Source organism: Rhineura floridana, chromosome 18 (assembly GCF_030035675.1).
Source record: "Rhineura floridana isolate rRhiFlo1 chromosome 18, rRhiFlo1.hap2, whole genome shotgun sequence".
In the NCBI taxonomy this organism is placed as follows: domain Eukaryota; kingdom Metazoa; phylum Chordata; class Lepidosauria; order Squamata; family Rhineuridae; genus Rhineura; species Rhineura floridana.
The window spans coordinates 13,888,610-13,902,880 of NC_084497.1; the positions used below are offsets into that span (position 1 = coordinate 13,888,610).

The following is a 14,271-nucleotide window of genomic DNA, read 5'->3' on the forward strand; positions in this document are numbered from 1 at the left end:
GGCTGCCTCTGTGGGGAAACCACTGCACCAATCCTTCTGAAATTTGGCAGGTTTCATCCCATCAAAAGGGTCTACCATGCCTGCATATATTTTTTATTTCTGCCAAAAAATAGGGCAGATCCCAGTACTTAAAACTAACTTTTGCAGCAGTGGCGTCTGAGAGGTGCTGTGGTAGATAATAGTGATGAAAGACCCAAGTTCTAGACCTAATAGACAAAATAAAAACTGACAAATCACTTCATAGATGAAAATGAAAAAAAATTGCATTGTAGCAAAACATAATTATTTCCGTAATTGGCATAATGGGCAGACATGACCATACAGTAGTAGTAAGTAAGGAGAAAATATCGATTTTTTCATGTATGTGTAAGATAGCATCTAAAGTCAGCATAAGAGAGAAACTGCTGCAAATGACAGATAGTTTGTTGTAACAAAATGATGATGCTTTGCTTGCGAACCTTAATGTGATGTCCATCCACCTCTGTCCACCAGTGCAGTCTGCACACTCTGCTACAAAGCATTATTTAAGGTCCTCCGCAGAACACCCACGCAGAGTGTGCTGTATCTGTGATGTTGTTACCACTTAGGAGAAAAGTTTACATAATATTTCACAGATGGAAATGAAAAACGTTGCATTGAAACATCATTTGGTAGATTGAGAAAATGACATTTTCTTCTGTGATTTAATTTGATAATGACTAATGGCCAAAGTGATTACTTAACCTAAACATTATTTAAGGAACAGAAGAATTAGAACAGATTGACTAAGAAAAAAATAACATGAATGTTAATGGCCATTTTTGAGAATAAACAAAACAAGGAGAAAATTGGAGGGAGATTAACGTATATGGTGATTGTTATAACCTAGACAGCCATTAAGAATGCATCAATTTAGAGGACAGCCAGTTTACAAAGATAGTGTAAAATTCGGATTAGATTTTTTTAAAAAAAATCCATGATGATAGCCGTGACCTGCTGCAAGAAATCAGTGCTGGTTTGAAAAGACAGCGAGTTGTTGGATTGAGTCAAAATCTGGTACTAAGTCTGATTTAGTGGATATTCTCCTCCTAGCCTCCATACTGAGGATTGGTGCTACATTGGCCACTTTTCAATCTTTAAAAAGAAATCCGGGGAGGGGGGGTTCCTGGAAATTACAGCATAGTTAGCTTAACGTTTGTCCTGAAAAAAATGGTAAAAAGTAGTGTTAGAGATAAAATAACCAAGCATATAGAAGAACAAGCCTTGCTGAAGCAGAAGCAACATGGCTTCTGCAAGGGTAAATGCTGCCTCCCTAATCTGTTAAAAAGTTCTTTGAGAGGGTCTACAAGCATATAGAGGAGTACCAGTTGACATAGTATGCTGGGATGTTCAAAAAGCTTTTGACAAGGTACGTCACCAAAGACTCCTGAGTAAGCATAGCAACAATGGAGATCAGAAACTGGATAGAAACAGAAAGCAGAGAGTAGGATAAATGGACAGTTCTCCCAATGGAGGAATGTAGACAGTGGATTCCCCCAGAGATTGGTATTGGGTCCTGTGCTTTTTAACTTGTTCATAATTGATTTAGAGTTAGGGGTGAGTACTGAGGTGGCCAGGTTTGCTGCTGATACCAAACTATTTAGGGTGGTTAAAACAATAAGGGATTATGAAGAGCTCCAGAAGAACCTCTCTAAACTGAGTGGATTTTCAGTGTAAACAAGTGTAAAGTGATGCACGTTGGAGCAAAAACAATATTAATTTCACATATACGCTCCTGGGGCCTGAACTGGCCATAACTGACGAGGAATGAGACCTCGAGGTTCGTAGCAGATAGCTCAATGACATTGTCGACCCAGTGTGCAGCAGCTGTGAAAAAGGTGAATTCCACACTCGGGATCACTAGGAAAGGGATTCAGAATAACACTGCTGATACTGCAATGCCATTAAATAAATCTGTTATATAACCACCCTTGGAATAGTGTGTACAGTTCTGGTCGCCTCACCTCTAAAAGGAGAAGGTGACCAACGTGAGCAAGGGGCTAGAGCAGCTCCCCATCATCAGCTGACAAGCAGGGTTTCAGTCCTGCTGTTCTGGCTGCTCGCCCTGTTGTCTGCTGGGAACTGGTACATATGGCCAATGCATGATTTAACCCTGCCCTCCTGCCCATCAGATGACGTCAGCTGATGGGTGGGTGAGTGTGGTTTGGGGAAAACAGTCTTGTGGGCCAAGACTCACCTGCAGGCCGGGGGATCCCCACTCCTGCTTTACAGAGTTGAAGATTGCTTCTCATTGTAAGCCATAATGTACTCAGGTTGTCCGTCAGGCACCGGATGTCACACTGGCTCATGGCTGGACCAGGTGACAGGTGTGCTGTTGGGTTGCACAGGGGCTTCCAGCTTGGCACCCACAGGTGCAGTGGGGCCCTTGAGGTCTTCCTGAGCTCCCCACTCGCTGCCCCCTTGTTTAAGGTGATTACCTTTTTTTCCCTTGAAAGTACCTAAAGTTGAAGGAGGAAGCTAGAAGACGTTACCACTTCTTCTGTTCTATGTGCTTTCTAGGCTCAGATTAGTTCTCTTTATTTTACTCTTTAAATAAAGAGTAATTAGTTCTGTTGGATTCAGCTTTTACTCTGATCCCTTAGAAGAGCAGATTGTGTGGGTGTGCACTTTCTCTTTCTGTCTCTCAGAGGGAGGGCTGATCGGAGGGGGGTAGGGGAGAGAAGTGACCAGAGGGGGTGGTGCCCGTGGCACTTGCTCAGAAGTCTAAAATGAGCCCACAGGCCTAAAAAGCTTGGTGACAGCTGGGGTGGCGCAAGACTGGGGAGCCTTTTTCAGCCCATTCCCTCATGGGCACCTTTCCAGAATCTGCATGCCCTGGGTGGGTGAGGCCAGTTGCAAAAACGGGCCAAGCAACAGATGCAACTCTTACCTTTGTACAGTTGGCTGCATCTCACTTCCACAAAAGTCAGATTTCTCTACACATCCTCTCTCTCACCCATCACACTCTCAAGGCATGTACACAGCGCATGATAATGTGTGTTCAGTGCTTGATGCAAAATGCTTTTCAGGGGTGCTGTGCGCAGGACGTCATCCCTATTCCTCACTAATTCTCGATCTAAAGTGTATTCTGCTGGACCGGTTAGAATCTGTTTTGTGCCAAGAATGCCCTTCTCAAGCACTTGATGCATAGATGTGCACGCAGAGAGCGCTTTCTTAGGTCATCTCCTCTTGGGGCTGACCTGCTGACGTTGCAGGGCTGTGCCACTCTCCCTCACCATGTTTAACTTGTCTAGGAATGAAATGGGTAAAATAGGAAGCAACACAGTCACTTAGCCACTTCTTTTCTATACTGATATATATCCCTGTATGTCAGTATATAAACACACCAGTTTCCAGCCCCTCTCTTTCAAAAGACGATGAAAATAGATTTTTAAAAACGGTCTGTGGAAACACAAATTGAGGGGAGTTTGAAAACACTCCCACCTGTGTGTACAGACAACAAGGATAGTAGCTGCCACTTTAGATGTTACTGCGCGAAGGTGTGTACAGTTGCAAACTGCTATGTGCAAAATCACACTGTTAAGAAATGAACCCTGTGTACACTTCCTCACACGGTAGCTGTCCTCTGTTCAGGCAAGCATGAGGCCTTGTTGCAGGGTTACATTGCAGCCAGGTAAAAGCGCTCAAGGAAGGTGCGGCGAGGACAGTGGTCTGCTGGAAAGATGGTATGGGCCGTGAGGGCCTGACAGATAGGCCTGCAGGGCCGAATTCTGCCCCCAGGCTCACAGCTTCTGCCCCTGGTGTATCATTTATTCCCAGTTCAGATCATGCCCCTCTCTCATGTTCCAAGATGCAGCTGCAACCATTCACTTTTCTGTTGCCTCTTGCCTGTTGCTCTTGAGAGTTTCTGTACTTCAAGGACAGGCAGAGAATATATCTGTGCCTGCTCTCTTTGCATGGCTCAGCCGGTGACCCAAATTGGGGAATGGCAGTCCTTTGTCTAGCCCTTCTCTAGCCCTTCTCTGACCTAATCCTTTTTTTCTCCTAAATCTGGCAGCAAGCTAATCCACAAGCAGACATTGTAGGATGAAAAGGTGTCACTGTTGAGGGTGGTCTGTGGTGCATATGCTTGAAATGGGACTGGAGGCGCAGGTCCTGGCAGTGGCCGGTCTAGCCTGCTGACTTCCTGTTCCTTAGAAACATAGAATGGTAGAGTATGGTGGATTTGTTGCCTATGAACCTGCCCACACGCTCCGGTTATCTGCGGAGGTTGGCTCCATTTTGCTCTCTTTTGGAAAGGCAGAGGGTGGTAGTGCCAGACAAGTCCTTCTCTGTGGTGGCACTGAGGTTGTGGAACTTGCTCCCCACTGAGGCTCTCATTCTCTATTAGTTTTTAGGTGCTTTGCAAAAGTAGGTTTTAGTTTGGAGAGTGCTTGAGTTTGTATTCAACTCTTCGGGTTCTTTGCAGTTCTCCTTTGAACTTTAATTAAGTGACTATCTCTTTGTAAGTTGCTTTGTGGATTTTTCTTGAATTGAAAAGTTACATAAAAAGTATCGCACATGAAGAAATGGATAACAAAGTGGAGCAGAGGTTGGACCAGGGTGCCCTGTCAGAATGAACCCTGTTCAACAGGGCCGTGTTGTGGCTGCAGGTGAATTGCCAGATGTGGCTGGCGCACTTTGTTCAACATGGGGTGCCCAGGTTGTGTATGATCAGTCTAGCATAGTTCCCTCTGGACTGTTGTCCTTGGAAGCCTTGTGGAAGACTCACCTCACCTTTGCTTGGGTTAGGGGCAAAGGTGACTGTTTGGGTGAGAGGCTGCCACTGGAGTGGCAATGCTTATCAGACAGACATCCGGTGAAGGGGCTTGAATGAAAAGGAGGGGACATGATCCGGCTACAACCACCATGCATTTTGTTGCCTTTTAGTGCTGCCTGCTTAAGTCCTTCCTTAATGAAGAAACTTACGGGTTTAAAAATGTGCAATATTTTCAAGCAAGTAACTGGTTCAGTAAGAGATCCTATCAGCTCCTCTGAGGGCAGACAATCTGGTGCAGTCTAGAGGTTCTAGGACTACAGCTCTCATAATCTGGTGCTATTGGATGATGGGTTAGGTTTTATTATTGTTGAGATTTTTAATGTTCTAATATAATTATATGTTTTTATTCTGTACGTCGCCCAGAGTAGCTGGACAACCAGCCAGATGGGCGACTAATAAATCTAATAAATTAAATAAATAATCTAACAAAATCTGCAAGGCTGCTTGACCTGTTCTGCCTCCTCAGCCTGAGGTATGTCTGACCACTCCCCTTTGTTGTTCCTTTTTCTCCCTGTAGAATTATGCGTCCAGATGATGCCAATATTGCTGGGAATGTCCATGGAGGCACCATATTAAAAATGATTGAGGAGGCAGGTGCCATCATCAGCACTCGCCACTGCAACTCTCAGTCTGGGGTATGTACTCTGCGCATGATCAAGCAGTGAACCTTTTTGCAGCCTTGAGGTGCTGAGGAGTTATTCCCAGTGATGCCTTCAGGGTTAGTGGCAGGCAACAAACGGCAGGCTGGTGGCAAAGCTACAGGAACAAAGCTGCCTCTCCTCCCTCTGCTGCTGCCACCATAAAATACTCTGCTTCTAGGACATGCCCTGTGTGTTGAGGTTTTTTTTAAAGAAAGCACTAGTTTATTTTTTGAACTAGCAGTCATGCAGCAGTTTCCAATTTAATAACAAAAGGAGTAGAAAATGTAAGTAAATTTAAGTATACATGACATGAGAACATGGATTCCAATTTTAACAAAGAATAGGAAAGATGAAATTAACCATTTGTCCAGTATCAAATCTTTGCAAATGGTTTATATGTCTCCATTGAAGTGGTACAGGCTATGGTCTGAAGGCACATGAGGCCAGCACCTGCTGAAGCTAAGCAGGGTCAGGTCTGGTCAGTGCCTGGATGGGAGACTGCCTGGGAACCATATGTAAGCCGCCTTGGGTTTTTATGGCGAAAAAGAAAGGCGGGGTATAAATGTAATTAATACTACTACTACTACTCAAATGTACTGAAGATATCTGGTTGAGTATTCTGTTCAAGCCTGTTGCATCAGTACATAACAAATACATTCTATTTTTTTAATTAATAAATTATACAGTTGTCTTCCTTACTGTACTTAATCATGTGGGCTAAGGTCCAAACCCTTAATGTCCAGTCTTCTAATATGGGGGTTCTTGATTGCTCTGTTCCCCACCACTACCTCCAGTTTATTTATTTTTTTCAATAATTTTTATTCAGATTTTCATAAAACATACAAGACAAAATCATAAAACATTCAAAGACAAAAAACAAAATCAAAAATAGTTAAACAAAAAGAAAAAAAGAAAAAAAAAACAAAAATAAAAAATAAAGAGTAAAATATTGACTTCCCATTTGTCAAAGATCAAATCAGTTATAAGTCTATAATATATAACAATCCTGTCTCTTAAGTCATATTATAAAATCACTTTCCTCCAGTAGTTATCTTACTTAATCATCAAATCTCATAAACATTACTTTATTCTTTCCACAAAAAGTCAAAGAGAGGTTTCAATTCTTTAAGAAATATATCTATCAATTTTTTTTTCCAGATAAGCATATCGATTAATCCATCTCATTACTAATTATGATAATCTTATTGTCATAACCATAGTCAAAATAAACATTTCAATTAATCCATCACATCAGAATCTGTTAGGTTCAATAATTTCAGTAGCCATTGTTCTATTATCTCTATTAGTTCCATTTTCCATCTTCCATCTTCAGTAGTCTTGTTAAGTCCAGTAATTTCAATATCCAATCTTCCATTATCAGTATTCCATAATAATCTTGCTGTCAAAGCCATAGTCATATAGTAAGAGTCTGATGGGGATTACCTCTATCCCAAATATTTTCTTGCCATCCATTCTGAATAGGTTGCTGAAATACTGCTGTAAAATCATATCTCTGTTCTTTTTTTCAAAATACACTGGGTCATCTCTTAAAAGTTTTTCCATTGTCACATGGCTGCAGTTAATTCCATAGATTTTCTCTATATTGGGCTCCATCACATCATTCCAGTCCAGAAGATTATCCATGCCATTGATAACTTTATCTCTAGAATCTTCATTCATTTCTTCAGAGATAACATTGAGTTCCAAACAATAGATTTTATTTCTAAAGTCCATAGACTCCAAATCTTGTTCCTGTTCCACGTTGGTTCCATTCTCCGGGATCTCCTCTCTCACAGGGACCCCTATTCCAGTCTCCAGGGTCACCTCTCTCACAGGGACCCCTGTTCCAATCTCCGGGGTCTCCTCTCTCACAGGGACCCCTTCCAGGGTCACCTCTCTCACAGGGACCCTTATATCTTTAATCTCCTGCTTCATTTTACTCAATTCAATTTTCATTATCTCAATCTCATCCATTATTTTCTGAAACATAGTTATTTCCAGATTTTCAGCCACTTTCTTAATTGCCATTTTAAAAGAAAAATATAGGAAAACCACTTCTTATTTCAGCAACAATTGGGTTAATACTCCAAACTTGGTGACATCACAGTATAAACAGAGCAGACAGCCTTATCTCTCCAATAGTTAAGTAAACAAAATGCAGTTCCCAGGATCGAAACAATTAATGGCAATCGTCAAGAAACAGATTCGTCAAAATAAAATAGACCAAAAAGAGAGTAGTCTCAAAACAGTATAATATTTTTCAAAATAAAAATCTGGAATAGAAATCCCTCTTCTGTATATATCTTTAGAATGCAAATCCAGGACAGCTTTTTGCAACAAAAACAGAGATAAGCTATTAATTAGTGCGTAGCAGAGAGAAGTTATGGCTCCCCAGTGAGATGTCAAAAACTGATCAATCTGGCAAATCTCTTTTAAACAGCAACAATTTAAGTCAAGTAAAAGAAAAATATAGAAAGAAGGGTGCTTGCCTGTTAGTGCGTTCTCTCTTAGAAGATAAGGTGAACGTTCGCTTTATCAGATAGAGCTTGCTGTTAAAAATCCGTCCCACCTTCGTCGGCTGGACCTCGTCCCATAAATTAATGAGATCTGGTCGTCCCAACAAAAATAGGCTTTGAGGTTAATCTCTTCGTTTCTCCCTACCCGGGAGAAGTTTAATCAGTCAAAAAAAAAAAAAACCTCCAGTTTATGAAGCCCACCTTGCCTGGTCTCATCCAGTAGGGCAGTGTGACCCCCTTCCCCGGCTCTCCCTGTCAGGTTCCTACCTGCTTGTGGCTACTGCCTTTCACTAGGCACCACCAGGGACTCCACCAGTCCGGACTGTCCTTTTTATGGTTTCTCTCTCCGCTCTAGCACAGATCTCACTAGATCCCCCTGCTAGGCAGCACCACCAGTCACGTCCTATAACCAATGTTCCCAGAGACTTTGCCTGAGTCTCTCTCTATCTGGTTACTTTTGTGACTCCGTGCTCATGCTGTTCCCAACCCCTTTGTATTCTATATAGACACCTCATATAACTCGGGGTTGCTCTGGATACATGTAATGTTATTCTTCTCTTCACCGCTGCCACCGTTCGTTACTGTTGCCCTTCAGCCTTGGTAATTACCTTGCCCTCCCTTCTGGTCTGTGAAAACCCCAGCCAAGGATCAGGCCTTCGGTAAACCAAAATGGTATTTATTAAATATCAGAAATAACAAGATTACTTTTATAATGGTACATAAGCATATGGTTTCGTCTATTCCTGTGATACTTGACTTATTATTAACTAGAACTCCAATTCCCTCTTTCTCCACACTCTCCTAACATCCACTGCCAAACACCTTCTTTCCCTCACATTCACCAACTCTGCCACCTACTAACATCCACCTCTTAACATCCACCCAGATTCAACTGTCATTCTTCCATTTATACTCTCAGCCATTCAAACGCTCAGCCAATCATCCAGCATTCTACTGCTCATCTACTTCCCCCTCCTCTTTCATTCCACTTACCATGTATCTTCTACACAAACAGCACTTACCATTTTTACATTAATACAGGAACATCACATTCCCCCCCCCCCTTAAAAATAACGGCAAAGTATTATTCCTGTTCTAGGATTCATACATCGCGTTAACAATAAAACCAAGTCTTTATGGGTAAAATGTCTTTTTTGTTCCTACGTCTGCGTCACGTCACTGCAGTCCCAGCCACTTGCCTTGAAAGTCCATCGGCCAATACATTGTCCTTGCCTTCTATGAACTTGAAGTCCACTTGATAGTCTTGTAGAGCCCAGGACCACCTCTGCAGCATAGTGTTATGATTTTTCATAGTCTGTAACCATAACAAGGCCCGATGATCCGTCATCACCTTAAATCTTCGTCCCTACACGTATGGGCGCAACTTGCTCAGTCCCCACACGACCGCTAGGCACTCCTTTTGGACCGACGAATAATTCTTCTCCCTCGATGTCAGCTTGCGACTAAGATACGCCACCGGATGTCTGGTGCCTCCTCTCTCCTGCAGCAAGACGACTCCCAGCGCGAGGTCCGACGCATCCGTAGCCACGATGAATGGTTGCTCATAATCTGGTGCTATTAGTATAGGTCCTTGGCACAAGGCTTGCTTCAGAAGATCAAAAGCTTTTTGCCATTCATCCGTCCATACCACACGGTACGGAACAGATCTGATTGGGGCATGATTTCCCGTATCAATGGAATGTCTGGCTATACTAGTTCTGCCAGGTTTATTGCTAAAGAGATCTCCATAATTTTTCAAAACTCAGAATCTCTTCCGTTACTTCTTCTTTCACCTCCTCCGACCATTCCAATTGATCTACCCCTGCTTTGTCTTTGCTTTCCTGTACCAAATCTGGAAGTTCAGGCCCACTTCCCTCAGGGAATAAGGTAACTTGCAACACCTTTGCATCCCTGGTATGATAAGGTTTCAACATATTTACATGAACCACTTTGTGTTTGTTTAATTGGTCTGTGGTTATTACATACGTCACTGTGTCAAGCTTTTCTCTTATGGTATATGGTCCCTCCCAGTTAGCCTGTAATTTATCGTGTTTCTTGGGTATGAATGCCATAACCATATCTCCCACATCATACACACGTTCCCTGGCTGTTCTGTCATACCAGCAACTTTGCTTCTCCTGAGCTTGACTCAAATTCTTTTGCACCACTTCCATCATTGATGTTAATTTGTTGCGGAAGTCTAATACAAAATCAACTACAGATGTTTTGTACTCTCCCAGGGTTCCTTCCCATGAATTTTTTAACAGTTCCAAAGGTCCCCTCACTTTTCTAGTAAACATCAGTTCAAAGGGTGAGAAGCCTGTTGACTCCTGAGGGACTTCTCTGTACGCGAATAAGAAACACCCCAAACGTTCATCCCAGTCTTGTGGGTGATCTTGAACATAACTTCTTATCATGCCCTTCAGAACCCCATTGAATCTCTCAGTCAATCCATTAGTGGCTGGATGGTAAGTTGTTGTCTTTAAAAGTTTTAGACCACAACACTTCCACATACATTGCATCACTTCTCCCATGAATACACTGCCTTGATCCGTCAGCACTTCATGAGGGAAACCCAGCCTCATAAAGATTTTTAACAAAGCCTCTGCCACTACAGGGGCTTCTACGGATCTTAATGCTTCAGCGTCTGGGTACCTGGTGGCAAAATCCACCACCACCAATAGATATTTCTTGCCATGCCTTGTGGGTTTGGAAAAAGGGCCCACCAAATCTACTCCCACTCTGTAAAAGGGTTGTCCTATTATAGGAAGGGGCTTTAAGGGTGCCTTAGTCTTTACTCCACTTTTTCCCACCTTTTGGCATATGCTACAAGATAAACAATATTGTTTTACATCTTTAGAGATATTTGGTCAATAATAGTGTGCAGCCAATCTCCTCTTGGTCTTCTTTATTCCAAGATGCCCTGCACATGGGACATCGTGAGCTACCTCTAGCAATCTGGTTCTGTATTTGCTAGGTACTATCAATTGCTTCACTGGTTCGCATTCATTCTCTCTCTCAGCAGGCATCCACAGTCTATATAAAATCCCATTCTCACACACAATTTGATTCCTCAGTTTATCCGTAAAGGGAATCTTTTGTGTAAGGGCTTGGTCCTTCATTTGCTTCAAACTTATATCCCTATTCAGCTCTTCCCTGAACTGCTCTGCCTCTTCACTAGAGACCATTTGATACAAGTTGTCTCTTTCAGCAGGCCTTCCAGGGGTTGCTGTGGCGACCTTAGGCTCGATAACAGGTTCTACCCTGTTTTCCTCAGCCTCTTTTAACATGGCTTCTGTTCCTGTGCCAAGTTGTCGTCTGGTTACCACATATATTTTTCTTTGTGCCCCCATTACATCTCTTCCCAGTATCACTGGTTCTTGTTGTTGGGCATTAATACCTACTTTATATTTTTCCTCCCTACCTCTCCACTTTATTCTTATTAGGGCCATGGGTATGCTTTCTGGTTCACCCCTCACTCCTTGGATAGTCACCGTTTCCTGAGGTAATATTTCCTCAGATTTTATTAAATCTGGCCTCAGTAACGTCTGAGTGGCACCAGTATCAAGCAATGCCCAATAATTTGCCCCTTGAACACTCACTTCTTCTCTTAGACTTGAATCAAAGTCTTTTACTTCTGTCCAGTTTATCTGGCAGAATTGAACCTTTTTCGTTTCCAGCTCTTTTGGTTCTGTTTTCACTGCCCTTCCCTGAGCAGGATTACTAATGGGGTTGGCAACCTCACATTGAAAACGTAGGTGCCCCGGTCTACCACATTTATAGCATAATTTCTCCTCCATTTTAGGGTACACAGATCCACTCTGGTGTGTCCTGTGCCCTTCAGATTTTATTGGAGGACTCACTCGTTGTGGTACTACATCCTTTCTGCCACCATTATATGGTCTGGGTTTAAACTCTCTTGATGTTTTCCCCACCCAGCCAGTTCTATTGGAGGCAAAGTGATCCGCCATCTCTGCAGCCTCCTGCACCGATGTAGGGGAACGGTCTTTGACAAGGAGCCTTATTTCTGGTGGTAACTGATGGAATAATTGATCCAGTATCATGAGGCTTTTCACCTCTTCCACTGACTGAGCTTTGGCACTACTCATCCACTTTCCAAATATATCCATCAACTTTGCTCCCAGTTCAACAAAAGACCTCCCTGCTTGGATCTGACAGTTTCGGAATAACTTTATAAAATAGTCAGGTCCCAGTCTGAATCTTTTGTATACTGCCTCTTTAAACCCGGCATAGGTGACGGGCCTGTCTGAGGGAAATATTGGTATACCTCTGCCAATTCCCCTTTGATCAGGTTTGATAAATATTGCATATATTTATCCTCCGGTAGCCCCCACATTTAAGCTGCCTTTTCAAAGGTGCTGAGGTAAATCTGTGGATCTTGTCCAGGCTCAAACACTGCAAAATCTTTCGGTGTAACCTTTATTTTAGTTTCATTTCTGTCCTTTCTTGTTTCATCAAAATGAAACTTCTCTCTTTCAAACTTTAACTTTTCCACCTGTATTTCAGCATCTACTCTCATTCTCTCTAATTCCAACTCCCGCTGTTTTTCCTTCTCTGCACCTTCCATCCTCAATCTCTCTGTTTCCAACTCCCGCTGCTTTTCTTTCTCATCAGCTTCAAAGACCCTCTGCTTGTCTTTTTCCTCAGCCTCCCATCTTAACTTTTCTCTTAAATATTCTACAAAAGCGGGATTGCTTGAGTATCCTTCTGGGGTCTCTTCCCTGACAGGTTGTTTTTGCTGAACAGATGCGAATGCTATCAGTGCTACTCGCAATTCATCTACCCCTTTACCCTTGTGAGGTAAATTGAATGTTATGCACTTCTCCACCAGCTCCTCTCTTTTCATTTTTATATATTCAGCCATGTTTTTGGAGTTCACTCACTCTTTGCCACAAACTCTTTGCCAGTCACTCTCACAAGTAATCTTTATTTGTTATTTCTCTTTTGTTCTTATCCTGTTTTGTTCGTATCCTGTTTTATTCGTATCCCACCGCTACAGCCACCACATGTGACGCCCTTCCCCGGCTCTCCCTGTCAGGTTCCTACCTGCTTGTGGCTACTGCCTTTCACTAGGCACCACCAGGGACTCCACCAGTCCGGACTGTCCTTTTTATGGTTTCTCTCTCCGCTCTAGCACAGATCTCACTAGATCCCCCTGCTAGGCAGCACCACCAGTCATGTCCTATAACCAATGTTCCCAGAGACTTTGCCTGAGTCTCTCTCTATCTGGTTACTTTTGTGACTCCGTGCTCATGCTGTTCCCAACCCCTTTGTATTCTATATAGACACCTCATATAACTCGGGGTTGCTCTGGATACATGTAATGGATGAGAGCTAATAAACTGAGACTCAATCTAGACAAGACTGAGACACTGTTGGTGAATGCCTTCCCTGCCCAGATGGTGGATGTTTACCCTGTTCTAGATGGGGTTACACTCCTCTTGAAGGAACAAGTTCGTAGTCTGGGGGTTCTTTTCGATCCTTCCTTGTCTCTTGAGGCGCAAGTGGCCTCGGTGGCAAGGAACGCGTTCTACCACCTTCGGCTGGTAGCCCAGCTACGCCCCTATCTGGACAGGGATGACCTCGCCTCAGTTGTTCATGCTCTGGTAACTTCTAGGCTGGATTACTGTAATGCGCTCTATGTAGGGCTGCCCTTGAAGACAGTTCGGAAGCTCCAGCTAGTGCAAAACGCAGCAGCCAGACTGCTGACGAGGACCAGCCGGTCAGCGCATATAACACCTGTTCTGGCCCGTTTGCACTGGCTACCCATCTGTTTCCGAGCCAGATTCAAGGTGCTGCTTTTGACCTATAAAGCCTTACACGGCGTGGGACCGCAATATCTTGTGGAACGCCTCTCCCGCTATGAACCTACCTGGTCACTTCGCTCAGCATCTAAGGCCCTCCTCCGGGTACCAACCCATCGGGAAGCCCGGAGGACAGTTACTAGATCTAGGGCCTTTTCTGTAGTGGCCCCCGAACTGTGGAACAGCCTCCCCGAAGAAGTACGCCTGGCGCCTACGCTTCTATCTTTCCGGCGCCAGGTTAAGACCTGGCTATGCTCCCAGGCATTTTAAGCCTTTAATGTTATAATTTTAAATTTTCTACTTTCTTTTGTTGCTGCTTGTGTTCATTGTTTGTAGGCTGATTTTATTGTGATATTTTGTATTTTAACTTTTTTGTACACTGCCCAGAGAGCTACTCGCTATGGGCGGTTTATAAATGAAACAAACAAATAAATAAATAAATAATGTTATTATTCTTCTCTTCACCGCTGCCACCATTCGTTACTGTTGCC

The 14,271-nt window shown here is 43.2% G+C and overlaps 1 protein-coding gene across 3 annotated transcripts in view; it reads left to right on the plus strand.

Annotated features, from left to right (window-relative positions):
* ACOT7 (acyl-CoA thioesterase 7) overlaps positions 1 to 14,271 on the plus strand; it is a 107,193-nt gene that overhangs the window by 29,366 nt on the left and 63,556 nt on the right. For all 3 annotated transcript variants that reach the window (XM_061601847.1, XM_061601848.1, XM_061601846.1), the window contains one exon: positions 5,316 to 5,433. In XM_061601847.1, the coding sequence (XP_061457831.1) occupies positions 5,316 to 5,433 (118 nt within the window). The remainder of the gene's footprint in view (positions 1 to 5,315; positions 5,434 to 14,271) is intronic.